At 45.2% G+C, this 25,794-nt stretch overlaps 4 protein-coding genes across 4 annotated transcripts in view; 2 read left to right on the top strand and 2 right to left on the bottom strand.

The window, feature by feature from the left end:
* The window catches only part of LOC306713815 (ankyrin repeat and BTB/POZ domain-containing protein 3-A), a 132,708-nt gene extending 125,862 nt beyond the window's left edge, over positions 1-6,846 (bottom strand). Inside the window, exon 1 of the mRNA XM_079183653.1 lies at positions 5,778-6,846. Coding sequence (XP_079039779.1) covers positions 5,778-6,642 — 865 coding nt within the window. The 5' untranslated portion in view covers positions 6,643-6,846. The remainder of the gene's footprint in view (positions 1-5,777) is intronic.
* A 3,441-nt stretch (positions 6,847-10,287) lies between these two features.
* Positions 10,288-17,824, top strand: cry1a (cryptochrome circadian regulator 1a). Its single transcript, XM_079184160.1, has 14 exons — positions 10,288-11,173; positions 13,044-13,152; positions 13,231-13,373; positions 13,486-13,670; positions 14,075-14,163; positions 14,312-14,452; positions 14,603-14,914; positions 15,019-15,170; positions 15,306-15,508; positions 15,901-16,005; positions 16,096-16,188; positions 16,308-16,379; positions 16,536-16,639; positions 17,086-17,824. The coding sequence occupies exons 1-13, from the start codon at positions 11,016-11,018 to the stop codon at positions 16,634-16,636; spliced, it is 1,863 nt and encodes a 620-aa protein (XP_079040286.1). The 5' UTR covers positions 10,288-11,015; the 3' UTR covers positions 16,637-16,639; positions 17,086-17,824.
* Positions 17,825-18,105: 281 nt separating this feature from the next.
* LOC306713720 (transcription termination factor 2, mitochondrial-like) lies at positions 18,106-20,429 on the bottom strand. Its single transcript, XM_079183530.1, has 2 exons — positions 20,378-20,429; positions 18,106-19,475 (listed from the first exon to the last, which is right to left on the bottom strand). The coding sequence occupies exon 2, from the start codon at positions 19,466-19,468 to the stop codon at positions 18,329-18,331; it is 1,140 nt and encodes a 379-aa protein (XP_079039656.1). The 5' UTR covers positions 19,469-19,475; positions 20,378-20,429; the 3' UTR covers positions 18,106-18,328.
* A 2,595-nt stretch (positions 20,430-23,024) lies between these two features.
* Positions 23,025-23,852, top strand: tnnt2c (troponin T2c, cardiac; the record flags this gene model as incomplete). Its single annotated transcript, XM_079184181.1, has 1 exon — positions 23,025-23,852. The coding sequence occupies one exon, from the start codon at positions 23,025-23,027 to the stop codon at positions 23,850-23,852; it is 828 nt and encodes a 275-aa protein (XP_079040307.1).
* Between the last annotated feature and the right edge of the window lie 1,942 nt (positions 23,853-25,794).

Genomic DNA, 25,794 nt, shown 5'->3' with positions numbered 1-25,794 from the left:
ATCTCTGACTCACGAAATGAGTGTCAGAGGATGTGACTTTTTTTTCTTTTTTTAGAGCAACATCCTCATTCCCTGTCTAAGAATGACATCCGTATTACAGAAAACAAAACATTTCACAACTATTCAATCGCTTGACTCCTATAATAAGTCTCATTTAGCCGCAGAGCTGTTTTCTCAGAAGTTGCTGACTGTAAAGAATTCCAGCAACTGCTTAAGTCCAGTTAAATATCATGCTAATACATACTATACTTTCTAAAACACAAAGAAGAGTCTGGTGAGCTACAGGGCCCCAAAAGAGATTGTACGTTGTGATAACGGGGTTGAAATCTGGGTGAACTGAACCTTTGAGGCATTTTGTGAAGCTGTTAATATTGTCCTCTAGCATTAACACGACTCTCTTTACAGAAAAACTAAGATGCAATTCCTTTTTCAAGAACTATAGCCCAAAAAAAAGACTTCTTGAGTCCCTGACGGATATAACTGTTGAATTAGGTTTGTGTACTGCTGACAGATAACATCAAATAACACAGTGTGCCCTGACAGCCGCTGTCACACGTTGTGTCGAGATCAAAGACGCCGAGCGAATCTCCAGACTTTCAAGAAGTTCGGCGTCTAATCTCACCGAGGCATCACTCGGATGTTGTGTATTTGCTCAACTCGGGACCGTACAATTAGGTCATCTCAACTTTGCAGCATTGTCGCCATTGATTTTCCTCCTCACCCGCCGATGTGTGTGTGCAGGATGAACCTCATCAAACACGGCTAACTCCCAACACCCATCGGCCACCTGTTGTACCGACTTCTCGCCCTTTGCACGGGGTCAAGGGAGCAACAGATGGAGCTGACTACACACGGGAGCATCAGCATGTCTCTTCAACATGGTCCTGATCAGGGTGTGAAAAAGAAAAGGAGAGGAAAGGATAAAGACACAAGAGCGATGATGACACTGCACATCCTGGAACTTCTCTCTTACAAATCGCTACCAGAGAACCAGCGCACTCAGACAAGAGAAATACACCCAATGCACTGATGTCTTATTACAGCTATGATTCAGTTATAATTCAACAGTCACAATATTGATAACACACGCAGTAGCAGATACAGAAGCGTGCTTAAGCTACAGTTTGACTGTGCAACAAAGATGTTAGCCAGAAGAACATAGAACCTAACCTGTGTTTTTCTATAAAGCTAGCTAAGCAATGTGTCTCTATGGCTAACATACAGTATTTGTATTGTACAGTCCAAGTGTAGCCCACACACGACATTTAAAGTCTGAGTTTTAGAAAAAACTGGTGCTTAAGCTAGCTCCGTCTTTAATGCGATGCTAATACCTGTGAGGTGCCTGTGCCTTGTTGAAATTAATAATAAGCAAATTGCAGGACAAATTTCATATGTATGGGTTTTAAAGGAGAATATTGGCCAACAAATCATTATCAGATTTTATCCACCTAAAGAAATCCAGTATCAGTTGGGATGTAATTTATAACAACGTGTTGATGAAACAAACAGCCAAAAGCTGACTTGCATTCAGAAGCATGCAGTCCTGTAGGAATCTCTGAGCTGTGTTTCATGCTGTCTTCCTGATCAACCACACATGCCTCTATTGTTGCGGGTGCAAAGTTTCGTTGCCGCACTGTTCAGGAAGGAACCAGGAAGAATAAAGTCCACCTGCCTGAACGTCGGTGGGAGACATTTTATCTCCACCACACAGACCGATCCGATCAAACATTCCAACGTGGACCCGCACGACGGGTTTAAAAAAAAACCTGAATGAGTGGAATTACCATCTTTGTTCTCTCTGCAGCGCCCTACTGTTTCCCGCTAATTCCTAATCTTAATGACTACCGGATAAGCACAAACGTTGATTAAAGAGAGAATTATATCTCTGAGGGACCTGCGCCATGTGCTCCCCTCACCAGCACCAGCACCTCCTCCAGATGACACTCCAGCCTGGTTTCTACTCCCTCACAACATTAAACATTCAACGCCCTCACACTCATTATCTCCTCCTGACCCGGCGCTTTCACCTGATACACTCTGAAAGTGGAAAGGGGATCCACGCTGCGATGACATGGAAGTAATAAAACCATAACATTTATGTCCGATTCGCCCAGAGCAGAGTTATAGGTGTTTGTGGAAATCACAGAGAAGCATATGAAATAAATGTCAATATTACCGAAAGCCAAGAACATGGAGGGGAAAACTGGCAATGGATGCAGCTCATAAATTACACCTTGGCCCCCGAAAAACAACTTCACATAACTTCACAATCATTGATCACAGCTGGAAATGAAGCATGGCGGAGGGGTGTGGGTGCAGCCTTTGGTCTTATGAAATTATCGTGACATCAAAATCCATCACAACCAGCTCGCCTGCCCGGGTGCTCGCGTCTCCACCAGAGCAATGGCAATCTGTCAGCTCATCTGCGAGTCCACCCCGAGGAGGGGAAGGACAGACGGAAAAAAATAATAACACAATGGACAACAAAAGGCTTTGCCAGGATCGTACGGTTATGAGTTGAGCTTATTAAAAACCACAGTGGAAAATAAATATGCAAACACCGAGCCCGCCCTGTAGCAGGGAACACAATAAAATATGGTGTGAAAGACGGAGAGTCAAGAAGGAGGGAGAGCAGACACCCCGCTGCTAATTTAATAGACTGACTATAGCAGGCTATGCAATTCCATTATGTCGTGTCATCTGTCCCGCGGAGCTCGGATCGGTTCCTTTGGGGAAGGTCACGGAAAATGACAGACACAATCAGATACAATCAAGTCATCCGGGATCCCAAATTTAAACCCGGCAGGTTTGGGAGCTGATGACCACGCTGTCTGTCTCTGACGTCACTAGTCGTTAGTCGGTTTGACACGACGGACAAGAGAGACTCAAACATGGTGAATACTTGTTGAGATTTACAAGTCAGGAGGAATCCACCTGCGGAGTTTTCACACACGATATTCAGGGATAAGTCATGGGAAACTGATTTGTACCATGTATACCTTTTGTTGCTTTTGTAAGGTTTAAGTGCAACACGTGTTAGTGGAGCATCGTGGCTTTCGGCCTGGTGTGCGGGATAACTAAGAAGAAGTGGGTTTTAGACGTATGCCTCGTTGCCCTAAAGCAGAAGCTCCAGCCACGTTGTTTTTTCTTTAGTCAAAGTTAAATAACAAACGTGTCAAGTTTAGCTTAAGCTAAAACTTAACTTAACTAATTAAGTTAACACCTAATTAACTAATAAGTGTGCGTACTGGAGATTGATTTACCTCAAGTAAAAAGACCCAATGAGTTGCAGATGTCTCTTTCCCAATGTAAGTCTATGTTAAAAAGTCCTTTTGGGGCTCTTTGGCATCACATGACCAACCAGGAAGTTGTTTTGTCATGATGTTAAATTTGCCTCAAAGCCCTGTGCTCTTCCTCGGGGCTTCGTTCAAGCTCATATGAGCCAAATGGACATTTTCCTAACAAGCAACCTCTTGTGTTCTTGTCAATAGTGACATATTTTTCTCCGAATCAAAGGCCGAAGTAACGAGGCATTGTTAGAGGCTGAGACCAAAACGCCTTATTATGGAAGCTGGGGTGGATTGTTGGATTGATGAAACGTGAATATGACGGAGGAAAACCGCCGTCAGCATCGCCCATTTGTTTCTTTTAAGGGCCTAAACCTAACTAGACCTAAACCACAGACTAGAGGTAAACCGATAACCATAGTCTCATTCCTGTCAGTTTTATTTGTAAAGGCCCAAACCTACTCAGAGAAAAGGAGAACGCACAGACATATGAGTGACAAATACTGCTTCTTTCAATGTTTCATAATAAATAGTGCACTTTTTTAAATCCTCACATTTTTTCCTGACTGTCACGGAGTGACATCATGCTGTGTTGTGCGGGAGCAAATTGTAGCCTCCTCTGCACCATCAGGAAATTATGCGTTCCACATAGAAGTGTGTGTGGGGGGGGTGCATGACGCTCGGCTCTGCAGCCTGTCTGCAGAGAAGTACCTGTTTCTCCACTGCAATTTCAAGACAAAGCAGCAGCCGTGTGCAGAATCCTCTCCCCAGGCGGATTCAATGGTGAGAAGAAACGTCTCACATCCGGTTTATACCCTCAACAACTAGTCGGCAAACCAAGACAATGAATCATCAAATGTTTTACCATCAATTCATCATTTCAGGTGGTTTCCAAGAAAAAAAATTCCAAACATGTTCTGTTTTTTGCAGCTCAAACCTGCTGGGGTTTTTTTTCAGTGTGTTACATTGTTGTAGATTGAATGACCTGTTTTGAACTGTTGGTCACCTTGGCCTCTGGGAAACTGTGATCAGCATTTTCTTTCAATGTTCTCTGACATTTAAAGTCCATTTCATGAAAGTAATTGTTCGTAATTCATTTTCTATGTTAGTCCTGTCGTTTCTTTAGGGCTGAAACATGCATCATCATTTCAGCGGTGACACTTTCAGCTCAAGGCATTTCTTTATACAACCAACCAAAAAATAGTCAGTTGACTAAGATTCACATTTAAGAAGCTTCAACCCTCCAAACATTTGCTGTTTTTGCTTGAGGCATCGATTAATCGTCTAATTGTTATTGACATTCTGGTGTATTGAGGACTATTGTCCTGCAGGTTGAACGTGAGACATAAATGGACTGGATTATAGAAAAGATCTTAGGTGAGAAAAAGCCTGCATCCATGACAAGAACACATGAGAGCCAATGCTTCTGGAACAATCTCACAGAGCGACAGCTCATCCACAGGACAGGTTTCCCCCAACAGCCTCTTGGTTTATCACCTCTATTAATTTGTCGCACCAGTGCTGAGAAAGAAAAAAACAATCACGCTGAAAACACTTCGCAAGGGAGCTGCAGTATGATTCTTTCGGTCAATATTGCACGGCCCGTGTTTTTGGCTCTAGAATAACATTTCAAGTCCCTTCTGCTTTGTAGTTTCAGCCAGCTCATTCAGGGCTTTGGATGAGAGGGCCAGCCCACACTGACAGCTTACACCTTCTGGAGTGAGACAGTAATAGCATTTACCAACCAGGCCAGAAAGCACACACAACATAAACACAAAGCCTGTTTCTGCAAAATAAACATAAAAAAAATCACGACTCGCATATCTTCCACACACGAAGCAAAAACAACGATTAACATTAACGTTCTCGACTCTAATGAGAGTCTGAGAGCACATAGCTGGAGCTTGTTTGATCCTTCTCGACCATAAATACCCATTCTGACTGCAGTTGCTTTGATAACCAAGATAGGCAGTTCCTGTTTCAGAGGTGGGCCTTGAGGTCTGAGCAGGGTGATAAATATTCAAGGAACTGTCAAGTCCTTTTGTTTGGGAATGCAATTACACCCGTTGGATAAGCAGTGGTTATTACCCATGCAGCATAATTACACTCTTTGTACACATATTACTTTTCCAACTGGGCTACACTGAGCAGATTATCACTTTGTTCACGGTGAAAAGTATTTTCTCAAACAAATCAATCATGAATAATCATATTTCTCTTCAAAGAAATGAATACAACTTGTTCTTTCCTCAGTCAAGAAGACTCATCGCTCCCACTGAGTCACCGTGTTTCGTTTAAAGACAGCCACTGGTTTCTAGACATTTGTTGGAACACGTGGCCAATTTAAATCAATTGGGTATTTGAATCATATGGTGTGTTTTTACAGTGTGAGTGTTGACTGGAGACACACAGCCGAGCACCAAAGGTGACAAAAGCGTGTCAAATCATATTTCTAATTGGCATGTTTTCTTTCTGTTAAACTTGTCTTACCACTTGAATTCTTTCCACAGATGAGGTGCTGGTAGGGCTGCAGCAGACCCCAGATCTCCGAGTCGCTGTTGATGGCTTGCTCCAGTGACTCCAGCGTGAACTTGGGGATCCCGTTGTCCCTCTCCACCAGCGCGCTGCGCAGGACGCGGCTGAACACCTCTCTGAACAGACTCTCCACGCACGCGGTGAGGTATATGGCAGCGTGTTCGTGGATCCTGAGGGCCACCCGGCTATCCACCATCCACCTGAAGAACTTCCCCACGGAGAACACCAGCCCGCAGCGCGCCGACTTGCCCCGGCTGAACTTGTCCCCGGTGCTCATGTTGTACAGGGACAGGGCGCTGAGAGCCGCCGCGATGCAGTTGACGGAGATGGTCCACGAGAGAACCACCTTGATTGCGCTCTGGATCTCGTGCTTGGTGCACCTGGCGTAGCGCAGGCTGAGCCGCTGCGCCTCCCGGGCCACCCTCACCAGCGCGCGGCTGATGAGCGCCGACAGCCGCGCCAGGACCTCCGGTGGAGGGTCGCCCACCATCAGATCCTCGTCTTTCCTCAGTGCGCCCTCCACCTCGCCGAGGCTCCATGGCACGTCCTCCAGCTCGGTCAGCTTGGCGCACTGACCCGAGCACTCCAGTATCTCCGTGTCCTCCGCCAGGACGGTGTTGACTGTGTCCAAACTGTTCTGTCGGCTGTGCATGGATTCCGTCAGATGCCAGCAGTTGGCCCCATGCGCGATGGACTGATGCGTGTCGGAGCAGCACAGCGACACGCTGGACGACCTGACCGAGTCCGCGGCTCCACCATAACCAGAATCAAGCGTTAAATCCTCCAGCGTCCTCACGACTGTCTTACCCTTGCCTGCCATAACTGCACCGCATACTGTTGGGTATGCTTGGTCTCTCAATTAAATGCCACAAACTCCTTTATACCTGCTTATTCTTTTCTCTCTCTCTCTCAGCCGCTGTCCCAGGGTTTAATTTGTATTTCCCAGCGACAGAAGGCAGCCTCTACTTTCCTCTTCCTCTAAGTGGATGGGTGTCTTCGATGTCCAGAACTTCACGCGCGTAACCTTAAAGCGCACAAACCATCCGCGCTCACTGCAACAAGCACAGCGCAGGCAGGACTCCGAAGGAGAGGTGGAGCCTGAAGCCCCGCGGGCTGAAAGGAGCCAATCCGCGTCTCCATCAGCTTTGACCGACGCTGACAACCCCTACCTGCTGCTGCTGCTCTGCTGCTGCTGCTGCCTTCGAGCAGAGCAGGGGCTACCTGTCGGAACGTAACTTGCACGATCTGAGATGACACGCGCAATTTTCTGCGGTGCCAACCAATCTGGTATTTTGTAGTGAAGTGATCGAGGATAAAGGAGGTGGACTCCCGCTGAGGACACATATGGGTTAGACGTTCACGATGGTGTGGAGAAAATGTGCACCAATGACATATAACAACAGCAGACGGACAGCATAAAAACACTGACATGCCATTGTTAGTATAAGTCATTTTTCAGAGGTCAAAGGTCATGCAGTTGTTTACTCTCTTACATCCTGATTATAATCTGATGGGATAAATTCAAGCTACTTGCCGGCAAAAGCAGCTTGCTGTGCTATTTATTTCTTCAATTAAAGTAGAAATAAAATTAAAATGATGAAATAGACACATTTGAACCACCTCTAATAGAAATTCACTCTTGAATGTACCTTTTCTTCCATTCTGCTCTGCTAATAGTCCCGTTTGACTTATTTGGAATCTGGATAAAACACAACATTTCTGAATGAACCTCTGTAGTAAAAATAAGTATTTTCTTTAATCGCATAAAGACGTGACACGTAGTCCTGCTGCAGTGAAAAGCAGCGTTTTTAGCATGCTGCCCACCACTAGTGATAATCTTTGGTGAAAAAGTGAAGGTGGGTCTGCAGCACAAGTAGTTTTCTTGAGGAACTCCACAGACTTTAATGCCAGATCATAAATACTTTACTGTTCAACACACATCCAGTGATAACACAGACCTGCAGTCCCGCTGCGTTGAGGCTCAGCATCCCTCAATCATGAGGTTTGTTGAGAGATTTATTCTCCACAATACTAATTCTTTTTTTTTCTTTTCTTTTGCCCGGCCGTGAAAACAAAGAGTGGGTGATTTGAATTCAGAGGACATGCTGGGAGGAACAGTTGGTGGATCGATGATTCATCCGTTCTGCTGGGGCTTCTCCTTGTACGTCTGAGCTGGACCCAACCATCTGTCCACACTGCCTGTCGTGCCAGAGGCCCTTTTCATATTTTCTTAGCATGACACTGCAGAAGCCATGCCAGAACTGATGAGAAAAGAAAAACAAATTCTGGAGTTGTGAGAAATGATGTGACGCCCACTCTCGCAGAGTGATTGACAGGGAAAAGTGTAAAAACAATCCATGCAAGAGTCTTGTTTTCGATCAGTACTGACCCTCCAGGTGGGAACACATCAGGCCTCTGAATGCTATAAGACATTTTTGGATACGAAGGACCAGTTTGGGAAGATTTCTATTGACTGAAAATTGAATCATTTACCTGTCAACATAAGGGATATTCTGATTATTACAGCACCTCCATAGAGAAAATGATTATTTCAACTTCTTGATTGAGTGACAACAATGCATTTTGCATGAAGAACCTTCCCTATAAATATAAAGAGTTTCTTTAGCACATCCCGTCTCCCAGTCTGTGACATCAGCTCCTCTCCTGCAGTCTGCCATGAGCTCTTGATGCAATGCAGCACATCTTGCTGACTAACTCAGGTGAGAGCAGTGGAGGTGGGCAGCTGTCAGCTGCTTCTCTAACATGCACTGTGGTCCCCCGAAGATCGTCCTCACGAATCAAGCCTCGGTTGCCTGGTAACAGCAAAATTATCATGATTTTCCCGGCAAGATGATAGATTGTTAGTATTTTGCCGGCAGAATGAGTGCATCGTGTAAACATGCTTCCCTTAGTCATGCTGCACAGTCACGTTTTTTATTTATTAATTTATTCATCAATGTTTTTTTTCCAATGTGTTTGAATGCGTATAACTCTATATATTATAGAGCATTTTGCTTGTTTTAAAATGTTATTTACTTTGTGTATTTTGTTCTTCAGTGACTGTACATTTGGCACTTCAAAATGATGACTTATATTGAAGTTTGTATAATTAATTGTACTTTATTAAAGGCTACAACATGTTTATTACCATAATACCGTCATTCTGTGGAAATATTGGCCCATATGGTGTAAAAAGGTGTAAAGAAACAAAAGTACAGCATCCACTATCACAACTTCTTATTATCATTTACATTAAGGTATCGCCTGACAGAGAAGGAGGGCGTTAATGGCACGAGGTTATACTGCCACTCAGTGGCCAAAAGATGGTATTACTCCTACAGACTAAAGGCTGCATGCATTTTATGTCTTGTATAATTACAAAACATTTTATGTAAGAGAATATTTTGACGCATTTCTTATTAAGAAATTGAAAAACATAAAATACAAAGAAAATAAGATAGTTTGGCACAGATATTGACAACTACTTCTTATAATAATGATCATAATATAAACGTAACCTATTAACACTGAAATATGATAGGCAGGTAAAATAGGTAATATTACTCTCATGACATCTTGGCTCCAACAACAAGTTAATTTGAAAAGCATTTTTTTAAAACAAGGCCATTCAAAGTGTTTTACATATATTCAAACATTATGCATTAATAGTTCCGAATGTAACGTAATAAAAGGCAGCGCCCCACAAACAAGGTTTTGCGCAATTCAAAGCAAATCATGAGGCAAAAGTAATCTAACGTGCGAATGTAGGCTAAATCACAGCTCGACCTCTGAACACACACCTTCTGTAGCCGGACTGATTTCTGTCCGCAAGTGGGGCAAATTCGTCTGCAAAAAAAAGCAGGTTGAATACCAAGTGCGTCAGCTACAACTTACAGTGCCGCGATGACACACAGACACACACGCACAGAGACGCGTGACCGCCCCCACCTCCCAGGCTCATGCCCGACTTCATGTGCTGATCCGGGTTCTTTTATGGTAAACAAGCCAGTCGACTCTGGAGGCTGGAGGATTCCATAGCTTTCTGTTGGTACTGTTAAACTCATACATCAACTGTATGTCTTTTAAGTGCATGTGCACATCTTTCACTGCTATTTATAATTTAAAAAAAATTAAAATATACTTGTAGTGCACCAAAAAAAAAAAGTCAGAGTAGTCCATACTTCCAACTAAGCTCTCATTAGAGTTTAGATGTGTTTTCCAGTTTGGCATGTTTACCATAAGAGGTCACAAGTGTATTAAATTGTTTTTCCTCAGTGTTCCCCCTCTGTTATTAAGGGCACAGGGAAAGCACGCTGCAGAAACGTGACAACCATGAGAAAACGCACGCAGCGCGCTGGACCAATCACGGAGCTCATAGCCAGTGCGCGTCCTCGTGTGTGGGCGGAGTCGGAGGGTTTTGTAGGTGCGGTGAGGAGATTGAGCAGCTATTCGTGGACGTTGAGGACAGCTGTACCGTTATTGCGTCTCAAAAACATCGGACCGACAGTTACGAAGACGGACACGGATTTATAACAGCTTTGTGCGTGTGCAGGTTTAGGACGACGATTTTGACAACAACAACAAGAAAACGCATGCAGAAACTATTTACATAAACAGCTTTTGCTTTAACGTTATTCTTCGTTAACTACCTTCAAATCACAGGCTCGTCGGTTACTCTTTTACTTAGTTTATACGTAAGTCATGTTTATAGAGTGCATGTCTACAAACGCGTTTTAGTACGTGCACAATTAGGCTATACAATTTATTTATTCACATAAACAAGTTATATAATTCGAAACGAGGTTACGGCGGAACCTCGTCGAGAACCGGGGGTCCTAAAGCCCGGCGGGTTGCTTGTCACATTGCCGGAGAGAGAGAGCGCGCGCGTGCGCTGTCTCGTGCCCAAATGGTTCAGCAGCCAGCTGTTTTAAATTTCTTCGACATAATGGAAAAGGTTCTGTTAGAGCAAGGTTGATCGCAAACGTTGACTGCGTTGCTGAATACAAACATTTTTTTTTAAAGATTTGTATGCAAGCTGAAGTAACCGTCGCGTTTTCCTTTAGAAATTTGGATTCACAGTGACCTGATTTCTTTTCTTTTTTTTCTTGGATACATATTTTTTATTATTGAACACAAAAAATACTATTTTTAAATAGAAAAAGAAGAAGAACACAGGACTCATCCAGTTGAGTAATGGTCATTAACACGATCCACTGGTTCAGGAAGGGCTTGCGGCTCCACGACAACCCGTCGCTCGAGGAATCTCTGCTGGGAGCGGACACGGTCCGCTGCATCTACATCCTAGACCCCTGGTTCGCGGGATCCTCCAACGTCGGGATCAACAGGTGGAGGTGAGAAAAAAACCCAAACAGCATCCAACCACGTGCAGACACAGGGGAGACCTTTTCAAACTTAAAAATGATGATAATAATAATAATAATAAACACAATTGTCCCCTTTCTTTTTATGTGTTTGTAAATGCTGGTAGCTGACAAGGATATATGTGATTCAGGCACATCTGGATGCTTTGATGTAATAACAATAACATTTTAAATCCCTACCCCCAGATGCATGTTATGTGACATATACCTTTTTATTTATTTATTTTGCTATTATGATAAGTCAATAAACCGATCAATTGACAGATAATTCATCTGCAACTGTTTTAATGATAGTTGAATCATTTCGCGCTAAAGTGCCAAAGATTGGCTGCTTCTGCAGCTTTCCGTTCCTTTTTTACATGACAGCAAACATTTCTGGGTCGATTAATCCAGAAAGTAATCAACAGATTCATTGATAATGAAAATAATTGTTGGTTTCAATCCTAACCCCTTGATGATAACAATGCAGTATATTAAAACTGATCTTTAGTATCGGTGGTGCTGGTTGGAGCAGATGTCTCTGATGTCACGTCTCTGTTCTTAAAACACTGCATTGATTCGTTGCGTCTGCCTCAAAGAGATAAGCAGACTTCATACACATCATGAACTGTAGCGGCTAATAAAGCTGTAATCTCTACCCAGTAATCATCATAATACCAAACATCAATCAGACCTCCAGAAACATGTTTAAATGAGGCTAAATAAATCACATATATATCATTTATAATATTACTTTTTCTACTGTGCGTAAAATCTCTAGTTCCAAAAAATCTTTTACACTAATGTTCCCCAGCTCACTGACCAGTGGTCTGCACTGTAACTAGATTGTGGCAGCATACATTACATTAGTTAATTCTTCCTCTGGTTTAGATTAGAGACTTGGCACAGATGGAGCTGATTAAGGTGTTTTTCTTTTTAGTTTGGAGGCTGAAAATGAAACCACGCTGTAACCCTCCGGCTTCTTTCTCCTCCGTCTTTCTGACCCTATAACCCGTCCAGCAGACGGTCTGACTTGACCTTTCTGTGTTACACTGAAAGTCTTCCTCCTTTACTACAAACCGTGGCCATCTTTTGTACCCGGCTCTGTCTGTGACCCAGATGTTTATTCACTACGCACATGTGTGCTGCAGACAGCTGACGGCCTTCTGTGTGGTAGAGCTGCAGTGTTTCGTAGACGAGCAGCTGCAGAATGAAAGAGCTGCTGAGGTTAGTGGTACAGCTGGGCGTCTCGCTGGATAGTTTCCCCTCCGTCCTGCTGTGTTTGCATTTTGGTCCCACGCCGTCACTGGAGGATTTGCACCCTTTTGTGTGGGTCGACAATATAAAAGCAAGACCTGCGTAACTCAATGCAATTCAACAGCACCACCAACTACGGAGTTGGTGGTGGTGTGTCTTACAGTCTTACTTTGCTCAAAGCAGGAAAAAAGTAATTGTCACACAATGACATAATCACGCTAACCCCCCCCACACACACACACACACACACACACACAGACATCTCCACACAAGTAGGTCAGTGTGTTAGTGGTGGTCTTGAGGATTGTAGGAGAGATTAGTTGGCTTTTCATTGGCCTTCATCAGATAACACTCTGCTCGTAACTGCCTCCAGATGTGGATGATTTATGTGGATTACTTTTGGAGAGTGGAACAGGCGGGTCCTGGCAAAAACACCACTTTTCTCAGTGATGATGAGTACACTGAGGTTCAAAACAGGAAATCAACAATGAAAACATCTCTCTCTGCTGCATCAGTTCCTGACGTTCACGTTTTTGAATATTAAGCTGTACGTTGTTACCGTCAGTGTTTTAACCGCTCGTTCTTCATCCCTGTCGTCCTCCAGGTTCTTACTGCAGAGTCTCGAGGACTTGGACTCCAGCCTCCGTAAGCTCAACTCTCGGCTGTTTGTGATCCGAGGACAACCCACGGACGTCTTTCCCAGACTTTTCAAGGTGACCGTGAAGCTAAAGCCTTTAAAACCTCTTCATCATAATTCCGTAGCTAACTTTTGCGAACTCCCTGTTCTTTAGGAATGGAATATTTCTCGTTTGTCCTACGAGTACGACTCTGAGCCGTTTGGGAAAGAACGAGATGCAGCTATTAAGAAACTGGCCAGTGAGGCCGGAGTGGAGGTGACGGTTCGCATCTCCCACACACTCTACGACCTGGACAAGTGAGTTCACATCAACCCTTTACCACTTCAGCTTTAAAGCCGTCTATAAAACAAGCTATGACCTGTTATTGTTCTTCAGGTATTTGACTCTGTACTCGTTTCCCTCCTGCAGGATCATAGAGTTAAATGGGGGTCAGTCCCCTCTCACCTACAAGCGGTTCCAGACCCTCATCAGCCGCATGGATTTAGTGGCGATGCCTGCGGAGTCCATCACGGCCGACATCATGGGGAAATGCAGGACGCCGCTGTCCGAGGACCACGACGACAATTTCGGCGTCCCCTCCCTGGAGGAGCTGGGTGAGTGAGGCCGGACAGGGTTCACATGAACATGTACCACACATACATCTACACTGCGTTCCATTTGAAGTCAGAATATTCACCTGCAGTCGGATTTCTGACTCAGAAAGTCAGACGAACTCCACCAACCTCCGACCTTTAAATCAAAGATGGCTGCTCCACACGTCAACAGTTAATGACTGTTTTATCACGCTGTTTATTAGCACTTCTGTCTTATTTGTGTCTCATTAAATCAGCTTGATACAGTACTGTCTGTGGACACGTTGCTACCGTGTTCGTATGCAAACCCCATTAAGTTTACCCAACTCGGATGTGACTTCATTCCCAGCTCCCACTAAGGATGACTGAGGTAAAAGGAACGCAGCATTAATGTGTTTGTTTTTCTTTGTATGTGATCCCTGCAGGTTTTGACACTGAAGGTCTGTCCTCAGCTGTGTGGCCGGGGGGGGAGACCGAAGCCCTCACGCGACTCGAGAGGCATTTGGAGAGGAAGGTCAGTCAGATCCTACCGACTTACCGTCTTTGTCATTTAGTAGTTCAATAATATTAAACCACTACTATTATGAAGGACCATGTTCTAGATACATTATCTCCATCTGACATTACATTCGTGTCTGATCATGTGACCGTGTCGCCATCAGGCGTGGGTCGCCAACTTTGAGCGTCCCAGAATGAACGCCAACTCGCTGCTCGCCAGCCCGACGGGCCTCAGCCCGTACCTGCGCTTCGGCTGCCTCTCCTGTCGCCTCTTCTACTTCAAACTCACCGAACTCTACAGGAAGGTGAGTCCCGAAAACACCTCTGAACCATTCTGGTGTCTCACCATCCAACGAATGTTGTAAATTCAGATTCCAGCGCAGATGTTTTTTACCACTTCTTTGTTTATGAGAAAAATCAACAAGTGTCCCGCCGCTTTCCTCCAACCCCTCCAGGTGAAGAAGAACAGCTCGCCTCCCCTCTCGCTCTACGGTCAGCTGCTGTGGCGCGAGTTCTTCTACACGGCCGCCACCAACAACCCCTGCTTCGACAAGATGGAGAGCAACCCCATCTGCGTTCAGATCCCGTGGGACCGCAACCCCGAGGCGCTGGCCAAGTGGGCGGAGGGCCGGACGGGCTTCCCCTGGATCGACGCCATCATGACGCAGCTGAGGCAGGAGGGCTGGATCCACCACCTGGCGAGACACGCCGTGGCCTGCTTCCTGACCAGAGGAGACCTGTGGATCGGCTGGGAGGAGGGCATGAAGGTAGGCCGCGCTGAAGTCCTTTCGTATACCATAAAGAATGAATACTTGTGTTCCTCGGCTAACGTGAGGCTTGTGTGTGTGTGTGTGTGTGTGTGTGTCCTCAGGTGTTTGAGGAGCTGCTGCTGGATGCAGACTGGAGTGTGAATGCAGGCAGCTGGATGTGGCTCTCCTGCAGCTCTTTCTTCCAGCAGTTCTTCCACTGCTACTGCCCCGTGGGTTTCGGCCGACGCACCGACCCCAACGGAGATTACATTCGGTACGCTGACAAACTGCTGGGATGCTAAAACTGAGGCTCAAGTGACACTAGATATTGATGGATGCTGAAGTATTTTAAACGGAAGTCATTACCGCAACAATAAATGAAACTGATCCTCTTTGTCCCCTCACTCAGCCGCTACCTGCCCATCCTGAGAGGCTTTCCGGCAAAGTATATTTATGACCCCTGGAACGCTCCAGAGAGTGTGCAGAAGGCGGCCAAATGTGTCATCGGAGTGCACTACCCAAAGCCCATGGTGCACCACGCGGAGGCCAGTCGTCTCAACATCGAGCGGATGAAACAGATCTACCAGCAGCTCTCCTGTTACAGAGGACTCGGTAAGGACGCTAACGCCGGACACAGACGCACAAACTGTCTGTGATGTTGATACGAAGCGGGAACGACGGGTCACCTGACATGATAGTTCCCTAATTTACAGTTACAGGACAGTAGAGTTAAAGAAACAATGTTGATTTAACCAGCGTTGACTCTTAAGGCAGGTTTTGGCGTCCAGAATTTAAAGAATGTCACGTCTCTGGTTTCTATTTTAGCCGAATGGTTGGGGTGCGTGCCACATAAGTGGAGTTAAAATGTCTGATATTAAACTTGGTACCAGACCCATCAGAGAGAACGAAACAATTCTTATCGAGCTGTGGTTTGCATTGATGCGGTCTTGTCTATCTAAAGTACTTTGTATCAGCTGTTGACTGCCAGTCGTCTGTGTCTTCAGGCCTTTTGGCCACGGTTCCCTCCGGCTCTAACGGTAACGGGGAGACGTCTTCAGACGGGATGGGGTTCCCCGGTGAGGCTCCACCCGGCGCCGCAGCTCCGTCTGGTAAGTGGCACAACACCTGCAGCAGTTCTTCATAACGTCCTCCATCGCCTCTGGAGGTGAAGATTAAAACGCGCTGTTCTGTTCTTACAGGCTATCCGATGCCGGTTCACTCCCAGGCCGACTGGCAAAGCGGCGTCAGGATGTACCAGCAGGCCGATCCGCAAACCAGCTCACACCAGCAGGGTGGGGACCAATGCTTTCTTTTTTATTCGTTTAAACATATTATCATTATACATAGATACAAAAATGTGGTTTGTCAGACTCAATAACATCTCGGCTAATCCTTGAATCTTGATTTCCAGGTTACGCAGGCACCAGTACCAGTATGATGTGTTACGGCCAAGGCGCACAGCACATTCCTGCAACTCAGAAAGGTGAGAACTGACATGCTTTTATTCCAAAAGGGGAGATCTTCTCCTCACCCTTTATCTATGACGGTATATTTAGCTGTGCCTCTGTTTGTGTAGTTGGTGACGTAGACGGTCAAACTCTATTGTCAGTTTCTGAACTGTGCCGTTTGTTTTTAACAGGACCTGAACACCTCTGCATCACTCAGTCCAGTGGCAAGCGGCACAGCGAGGACTTAGTGAATGGCAAAGGCTCTAAAGTCCAGAGACAAAGCACGCACTAGAAGGTCAGTTAAAGACTAAATTCAAATTTAACTTAATCCTGCTGAACTTTCAGGCCAGTAGAAATAAAAAAGCAAGAACAGACCTTAAATGGAAGATCTTGGGAACATAAGGGATGTGGTCTTTTCTTGAGATTTATCGACAATTACATAAAATGAGGAATATTCTTTAAAGGAATACTTCACCCAGAAAATGATCATTTGTGTATCATTTACTCAGTTACGACTGGATTAATAAGAACAAAGTTTTCTTTAAGAATTGAAGTTGACACATGGTGAGTAACTGATACACAAACGGTCATTTTGTGGGTGATGTATTCCTTTTAGTGCACATAATCTCTTTAGGATCTGTCCTTAAATACTTCATTTATATCTTAAATGGCTGTATTGATGTGCTTGTGAACCCTAAATTTATAATGTATGGTCATTAAATCTTCTTTTTTCTTTTTTAGGAGTGTCTGCAGACGGACCGAGTACACAGCCGACACTCAGTGGACGTTGAGGCGTACGTGTTTTTGGTGACAGCACCACACTGCTGCATGGACACAACTCCAAGAGGAGCCTCATTAAACACACACACACACACACACACACGCCTCAGTAACAGGACTGTATATGATCACGTGGACTTCACGGGCCGGCTGACGTGACTGGAGCGGCGTTGACACTGTGCTCATCTTTGGGTTAATATTTATGGGACAAAGTCCTTTTTGTACATAATGAATTTGCTCATTTCACATACAACTTGTACATATTTGAATATTGTATGTGCGGTTTCTTTGTGTAGCCATAGACCCATTGATATATTTTTGATATGAGAAATCATTGTGGATGGCTCTTTTTTTTTGTGGACAATTTTCATAAAAATGAAAACATTTGTTTGTCCATTAAAATAATAAGATGAAATCTTATATCTATTCTAATACGGCTGCCTCTCATTTATTCTACTTCCGTTAAAGATATCTATCAACAAGTGTTTTTATCATTCCCTGTCTCAAGCTCTGTACCAGTGGACTCGTTTAAATCCTCAGTATGATGTTAGAGAGCCAGTTGTTGCCCTCGTAGAAGGTTCCTGAGAAAAGGCGACACGAATACAGATTCTTCATATCGAGGTGTCTCCTCTGAATGTACCGCTTGAGAGAACTGCCTCCCTTGCGTCTTGTTCCTTCTCAATGTGCTTGTTTCATTAAAACTGGGTTTAAATATACTAAATGCTTTCAGTCTTATTCTTTCAAGATGTTTTGTTTAATCGTAATACATTTTAACTTTGGAGAAGACTTCCAATAAAAAAAAGCTCTGGTTTGATTCTAACAAACAAACCATTTAAATGTAAGTTATGATTATGATAAAGTATGAATCAGTAGAGAGGAAAAGCAGCGATTTCATACAAATACAAAATGTAGAAGTGCATTTATTGCTTCTCAAACCACAATCATTTTGTGAATTACAGTATTCACTCATTTCCACACGTCAATGTTTTGTCGGTATATATTTTCTGACATAATATACAGTACTATGTTCCTCTTGTGTTCCTCTGCATCACATCAAAGAAACCCTGATGAAGGCCACAGGCTGAAACACAGTTTCATAACACAGCGATTCTCGATAATTCAAGTACTGTATTGCTGGAGGTCCCTCTTTGTCAACATCTGCATCAAATAACATTCACAAAAGACATCATCAACCTGTGAACGGTCACTCCTCAGCAGATCTGAGGGGAGCGACCGGGTTGAAGAGCGGCCGCTGCTGCCGCAGGTGCAGTCGGCTGCAGTTCGTCTCAAAGTCCTTCTTGGTTCCCACGATGACGTCCAGGCTGCCGAAGCACACGTCGTACCCGAAGGAGGCCAGCTTCTGGACACGATAAAGCACAATCTGCGTGGTGAGCTCCAAGACGTTTGGGGACTCCTTCACCTGCTCCGCGCTCACCCCGACATCCATCAGTCCCTGGAAGCGCCCCACCAGGGTGGGCAGGGAGTAGTACAAGATGGCCGGGCAGCGGGTGACCGTGTGCTTCAGTTCGTCCTTGGAGCAGGCCAGAGCCTCCCCGATGTAGCCCAGCGCCTGCTGCATGGCCTCCGGCCGCAGCTCCGCGATGGAGGCTCTGAGGCTTGAGACCAGGTGGAGGAGCTCCTCCGTGGTGAAGCCCTGCTCCCTCAGGAAGCCCAGGCTGTCCCTCCAGGCCTCGGCCGGCCGCAGCAGGATGTACGGGTTCTGGCTCAGCAGCTTCTGCAGCCAGACGCGCACGTTGACCTCGTCTCCGCCCAGGTCCAGGTAGGTCTCCCTCAGGGTGTGGATGACCTCCTTGTTCAGCTCCACGGGTCGACCGAAGCTCTGCGGGGCGCTGGCCATCAGCTTGCCAATGATCCTGTTGCTGAGGCGCAGACTCTGGAGGTAGAGGATGTTGGCCCGCTGGTTGCCATGATGACTCAATGTGAAGAAAGACGCCGGGAACTTCTCAACGATGCTCATCAGCTCGCGCCTGTTGGGGCACACGGACACCCAGAGGTCCCGCTGGGCGGCCACGTCCTCCGGGCGACACAGGACCGCCTCTGGGTGAGTCTCCAGGATGAGCGTGATCGCCGTCGCGTCCGCGCCCATGTCCCTCAGCAGGTCGACGGTTTCGGACACGTAGGCGGAGTCCTCGGACAGAACCCAGGCCTTGAACTTGCGCACCTTTCGGATGTCCACCGACAGCTGATAGAGGGAGTCCACTGTGAGCTGGTTCTCCGGTCTTTTGTTGGGGGAGGTCCCCGTGGAGGCCGAGGCACAGGGCGGGCCGAGGAGCCTCAACCTCTGGCAGTAGTTCAACAGCGAGGCGGTGGTGACCCGCAGCATGGTGGACCTGCATGGAGGAGAAGTACAAGTGAGCCTAGAAGGTCCTAAAGTGTCTAAGAAACGCATTAAACACTGAGAGAGTTTAAAAACCTCCAGCAGGACTCATTACAGCTGTGACTCCCACACTTTTTGTCTTCTGACTCATTAAAAAAGTGACTTCTTGTGATCCCTCATAGATAAAACACTTTCATTTCTTATAGATATGCGGTTTCTTTTCTCTATTCATTAAACTATTTTTTTGGTCTATATGATGAATTGATAAGTATCACAATTTCCTTGAAACCTAAATTGACATTCAGTTTTTTTTATATTCCATGTAGCATTTGAGAAGAAAAAGGGTAAAAAATTAATAAAAAGTAAAAAAAAAAACTCATTTGTTAGTGTAGCAGAAGTATGTTTTTCTTGTTTCTATCTATTTAATAACGTTGCGACCCCTCAGCTTCATCTTAGGCAGGCTGTGCATAACTGAACTACAGGAGGCTTAAACGCTAGTAAATAAAAAGTAATTCATTTATTCAGAATTTCACTCATAGCTTCAAATCCAACTTAAGACCAAATTCTCTGCAGCTCCAGACTCCTGGACCCAAAAGCAAGCTGTCACTGCACCCTTCTATAACTGCAAAGACATAAAGAAAGCAGCAGTATATTTATGTGCATCAAGAGTAAATGAAGTGTAAAGTTAATGCATGAATATGTAACGTCCTCAGTTATTAGAGGCTGGAACAAATAGAGGGAACACTGTGTCCTCTCTCTGCTGGCTTGTTACATATGCATTTGATAACACACAACACATGACACAGAAAAGAAGAAAATCCTGCAAGACGTGATGATAGTGCCAGAGAAAACACACAAAGAGAGTGTGTTAAGAGGTTAATATTTAAAAAACAATTATAAAACAGGTCATTTTACCAGGTTCCGAGTCCCTGCAGCCGAAGGACTCCGGTTATCACACCCACTGTTGTGCTTTCATAACAGCAGAGGAGGCGCTGGGAGGAGCCGAGGAGCAAAGGAGGAAACCTTTATGAGAGGCATGTGGGGCAGCCTCATTCAGTCCCGCCCACCGGACCATCTAATGCCGCCGCCACTTGTTCTATCCTCCGCAGCTGCGGTCGAATAATCCTTTAGGAAGGTTCCGAGTGAAATGACCCGGAAGTATCTAAGTGGCCACCCTGATAACAGCTGTTCGAATTCTCTAAATGCTAAGGAAAGGTGCTTCAATGCTTCCTTTATTCCCAGTGAGCACCAACCCGGGTTTCAACGTTGATTTCTGGTTGAAATTGGGTCTGAACGTCTGAGACCTGTTTTCACCATCTTTACAACCGGCTAAAATGCGGTTACAACATCAACGTGTCACAAAACAACATGTAAAATACACGACGGACAGCGAGTGGGGCTGTACACAGTTTAAATTGGCAGGAAGTGGGTAAAACAAAATGATGTACAAGTAGGAAGACGGTCAAAGCATTGTTGTTTGGCTTTCAGCAATATACAAACAATATAAAGTATGCTGTGTAATATCCAAGTGAGCATCTTTCTGTTGAAAAGACGTTTAGAAACCGACTATGGTCACCGGTGATCAGACGTTCAAAACTAGTCCAAAAGTAAATATTTGTTTCTGTCTTTTCAACGGAAAGATGCTCGCTGTATTTTCTGGAAAATGCTGGAAAAACGCTTCACTGTTGTGTATGATTTTCACCAGATGAGGTCACTGTTCACCCGGTGTTGCCTGCATGTATGAGTTGGGTATTTTTCTCCATGAGATAGAGACTTTTCCTGTTTTCCTGGGCCTCAGAGGTAGAGCAGGTTGTTGGAAGATTAGGGTTTGATCCCTGGCCCCTCCAGTCCATGTCGATGTGGGCAAGACACTTAAACCCTAAATGGCTCCCGCCATCGGTGTATGAATCAATGTATGAATGGGCGTGAATGTGAGTTAGTTTAGTCCTGATGGGCAGGTGGCACCTTGCATGGGAGCCCCCATCAGTGTTTGAACAGGCGAGGTCATACACTGACGTCTGACGACTAGAAGGGCGCTTTACAAAAACAAGTCTACCGTTATAGATACTGTTGGACTGCATTTGTCATGCACCAATCACCAAGTCAAATTCCTTGTTTGTGCAAACATACTTGGCAATATACCTTTTTCTGATTCTGATTAAGGACGTCAACCTCTGCAAGAACTTATTTGATCACAAACCATGTTGCATTTAGTTTCCCTGCATCACTCTATATGTTCAGCAGTGTGTTAAACAGCAGCTATTTATAGCCTTTGTTGTCTTTCTTCGCTGATGGACACAGTTGTCCCTCGCCACCAGCAACTAAGATTATACTGGGACCGCCTGCTGTTGTGCACAGGCATGTTTTGGGTTCAGTCCTCTCTGGGATGAGTCAGGGCACATGCTCATGAGCAGATCAATTTGTTTTTCTTAAGGCCACAATTAACCTATCCTCACTCCAGAGCTCCAGAGGACTTATATTAAGACTGGAACTGAAGCCCCTGGAGATAACCTGTCATCTTCCACAGCAGAATGACGTTTATCCCAAGGAGGGCCAATGCAACAGTTTAATTTGAATTCTCAGATGCAACGGAGCACCTGTCTCCCCCCCGTCAGTCATCTCATCCTCTGCGTTCGTCCCTTTCCACTTCACAACTCAAGACTTGGGAACATAAATTCTTGACACCGGCATTGAAGCGTTGCAGCTTGGGAGCAATTAGACTTTAATCCAACGCAGTGCTCAGAGCAGAAAGCCTCCGATAGCAAGAATGTTTTAATTACATTCCAAAGTGGAGACACGGCCGCAGCAGTGACGCTCATCGTTTCTTTATATCAGTATATAAGCCTAAAACAGACAAAGAATTAAGAGCGATGTCCTCTTTATAGAGTTATTTCTTTAAACCCCCAAAATAAAATGCTAGTTTGAGAATAGGACATTCAAGGTGGTGACTCATTTTGGAGAATGTGACAGCTGTAACTTCCCCTCATTAATGTCCCCCCCGGCTCTGATGCACTTAAAGAGTGCAATGTGTTCTGTTAATGGAACTCCTCAAAACACCACGGTGGCTTAAACCGTCATGGTGGATTAGCAGGTTCCCCAAACTGCGCGTGAAATATCTAAAGGCTAGAGTTGAAGTACATTGTTCTCTGTTTATCCTCTTCTTCCAGTAGGCCTTTAAACGTATGCGTGTCATTTGTTTCTGAGTTGCATTGTGGGACTGGAAAGCACAAGCGTGTGTGCGCATCTGTTGTGTATCTGAAATAGTCTCTCATCTTGTCCTTACAAAGGAATGAGGAGGCACTGCAGGGTCAGAGCAGAGAGGAGGGGGTGTGAAGTGTGGCTGAAGGTTTGGTGAGGAGAAAATAGACTACTCCATCTGTCTCAAAATCCGCCCTGCTGCTGACCCTCCACTCTGGAGACTTTGGAGGTCACATGGTAAAGAAGGCAAACCCCTTAAAAACCCCCAAGCGGCACGTCCAGAGACCCCAGTCATCTCTTCCGAGCAAGACACCAGCTGGTCTCGGTGTTCATCCTGCTGTCTCTCCCCTAAAAAGCCTCCATCATGTCAGACACCGAGGAAACAGTGGAGGAGTGCGAGCTGGAGGAAGAAGAAGTTGAAGAAGAGGAAGAAGAAGAAGAGGAGCAGCAGGAGGATGGAGCAGAGAAGACAGAAAAGCACGCAGAGGAGAATGAGCACGAGGAGGACTCCAAGTGGCGGCCCAAGACGACCTATGTGCCAAATATCGCTCCTCCGAAGCTCCCTGATGGCGAGAAGGTGGATTTTGACGACCTGCACCGCAAGCGACTGGAAAAGGATTTCAACGACCTGCAGACGCTGATCGAGTCGCATTTCTCCACGCGCCAGAAAGAGGAGGAAGAGCTGCTCGCGCTGCGCAGCCGCATGGAGCACCGGCGCTCCGACAGAGCGGAGCATCAACGCGTGCGCGCCGAGCTGGATCGCGAGCGCCAAACGCGTCTGGCCGAGGAGAGGACGAGGCGCGAGGACGAGGCGGCCAAGCTGCGCGCCGACGAGGAGGCGAAGAAGAAGATGATATTCACCAACAAGTCCTTCGGCGGCTACCTGCAGAAGGTGGACCAGAAGAAGGGCAAGAAGCTGACCGCGCGGGAGGAGAAGAAGAAGGCGCTGATGGACCGCCGGAAGCCGCTCAACATCGACCACCTGAACCAGGAGAAGCTGGCGGACAAGGCGCAGGACCTGTGGCAGTGGCTCCACCAGCTGCACGCGGAGAAGTTTGAGCTGGCCGAGAAGCTCAAGAGGCAGAAGTACGACATCTACCTGCTGCGAAACCGAGTCAGCGACCACCAGAGGGGCTCCAAAGCGTCCAAGACCACCCGCGGGGCCAAGGGCAAGTCCGGCTCCTGGAAGTGAGGGGTCCCTCAACCAGCAACGGGACTGCCAAGTTGTTCCTGGACTGTGTCATATGCCAGGGATTGTGTGTGGATTTGATGGGGGACTGAAGTCCATGAAGTTAATTAAGCCATAACATCTTGAAATATCTGATTGTTCTAACTTAATGTTGCTGGTATTCACTCGTGGTTTGGTTGAAGACTTTATTAAACCTGATGTGTGGTGGTGTTGAGTTCACTACTCCACTACGCAGCGCTTTGTGGTTGTTTTATCTTTGTAAACCAACACTAGTTCCACTTGTACAGATGTTACATTTGTGGGTTTATCTTTTTTCTCCCACATGTATTCTAAAAATTGTGCTCAAGAGTTTAAAAGTCTTCAAAACACGATTTGACAGTATTTTCATGATTGTGAAATAATCTCTTCTAACTCAAACTGCTGTTACATTTATACCCAATAAACCTCTTCAATCATGTCGTTGTTTTTGAAAGAAGTGTCTCTCAAGTTCTCTCAACACAGAAACGTTAACTTTTGTTGTTGGAACTGATACTGGATGTCTCTTTGGTTGTGTTAAGATAACAGGTGTTGCACAGCTGACTTTTTAAGGAGACTCATTTAGACCAGTGGTGAAGGCCTGCAGTATTTCTAGCAAAAAGACCCAACTGTTGACCGACAGGTCGCGACCCAAAGAGTCTGCAGAGTGGACGAAGCTTTGCAAAGTGGTGTTGGATGTCTTTAAGGAATTCAACTGCAATCAGCGAGACCCGGGTCTTCATTTGTCTCTCTTGTCTTTTTGCAATGAAAGACAAAGACAAACCTCACATATTTTGAACAGAATAATTATCAGATAATTCTAATCATTGATCTCTAACTCAACATCAGTCGGTAGACGTGTAAAAGGTTATTAATGCACTCTTCTGCACAAACTATTCTCTGGCTGGCAAAATAGTTCAAATCAAACTTCCTATATCTGTTTTTATTCACTTTCTGTTTTCATTAATTAAATAAGGAATCTGCAGCAAATGACAGGCCACCAAAAGTTTCTTTGATTTATATATGTTGCCAGCATCCTCGTGTCCCCTTTCACAAATTGTGTTTCATGTTTCTAAATCTATTCTGCACCTAATTTCTGTCCTAATTTTTGGCTTCAAAATTATCTTAATCTTTAAAAAACATTTAAATGCATGCAAAGATGTTATAAAAGCCCAATTCATATATTCAATTTGATAATTGAATTACCAAAATTACCTAAAATACATCCTGCTGTTGGTCGAATGAAAGTGAACGTGTGCAGCACTGAGATGTTATATCCACTAGGTGGCACCAGAGCGCCAGTTTGTAGCAAACCCTTTCAACACACACAAAAAAAGTACATTACATAACTGAATGTGTATGAATGCAATCAATATTTATACAATAAATGATCAAAAAATAACTCAGGAAGAGGTTTCTGTAACTTTTGTCGTTATATTTGATTTTGAACTAATTGGAAATCCCTTAATTCCAGAAAGTTAGACTTTAATGTAACTGCAGCCAAATATTATTGTCTGTGTCCATCACAATCAACCATTTGAATACGTTCAGACTGACTTTTTCAATGGAACAGACTCACTTTACCGACAGCGAGTCGGTGAACTGCAGTCAGACTAAGGGGACATTTCTCTCTCCTGTGGCTTTTGATTGTCACTCAGACTCGGACTAGATGTACCGCTGTTTTGCTCTTATGGCCGTGACAAACCATTAAAAGGCTTCCAGGCACGGCAGTACGCCAACAGGTTACCATAGAGACTGGGGGAAAAGCCATATGTGATCAAGTTCCCCCCCCCTTCCTCCAGCCGCATCACGCCCACTGTAATGATGTTGTTGTGAACAAAACGCCCAACTTGACAGCGTCTTGACATACCGGTGCATCAATCGACTACGCGTGTTGCGCCAAAGAACAAGATGTTCCCAAAACTCTCAA

This window comes from Pholis gunnellus, assembly GCF_910591455.1.
Source record: "Pholis gunnellus genome assembly, chromosome: 22".
In the NCBI taxonomy this organism is placed as follows: Eukaryota; Metazoa; Chordata; class Actinopteri; order Perciformes; family Pholidae; genus Pholis; species Pholis gunnellus.
This window is presented reverse-complemented; position numbering and strand designations above follow the sequence as displayed.

Bases quoted from the DNA above. Each gene is read 5' to 3' on its own strand.
- cry1a (XM_079184160.1), top strand. From the start codon at position 11,016: ATGGTCATTAACACGATCCACTGGTTCAGGAAGGGCTTGCGGCTCCAC. The intron at 16,189-16,307 runs GTGGGGACCAAT...CTTGATTTCCAG, and splicing joins AACCAGCTCACACCAGCAGG to GTTACGCAGGCACCAGTACC. The intron at 16,380-16,535 runs GTGAGAACTGAC...TGTTTTTAACAG, and splicing joins CATTCCTGCAACTCAGAAAG to GACCTGAACACCTCTGCATC.
- LOC306713720 (XM_079183530.1), bottom strand. From the start codon at position 19,468: ATGCTGCGGGTCACCACCGCCTCGCTGTTGAACTACTGCCAGAGGTTG.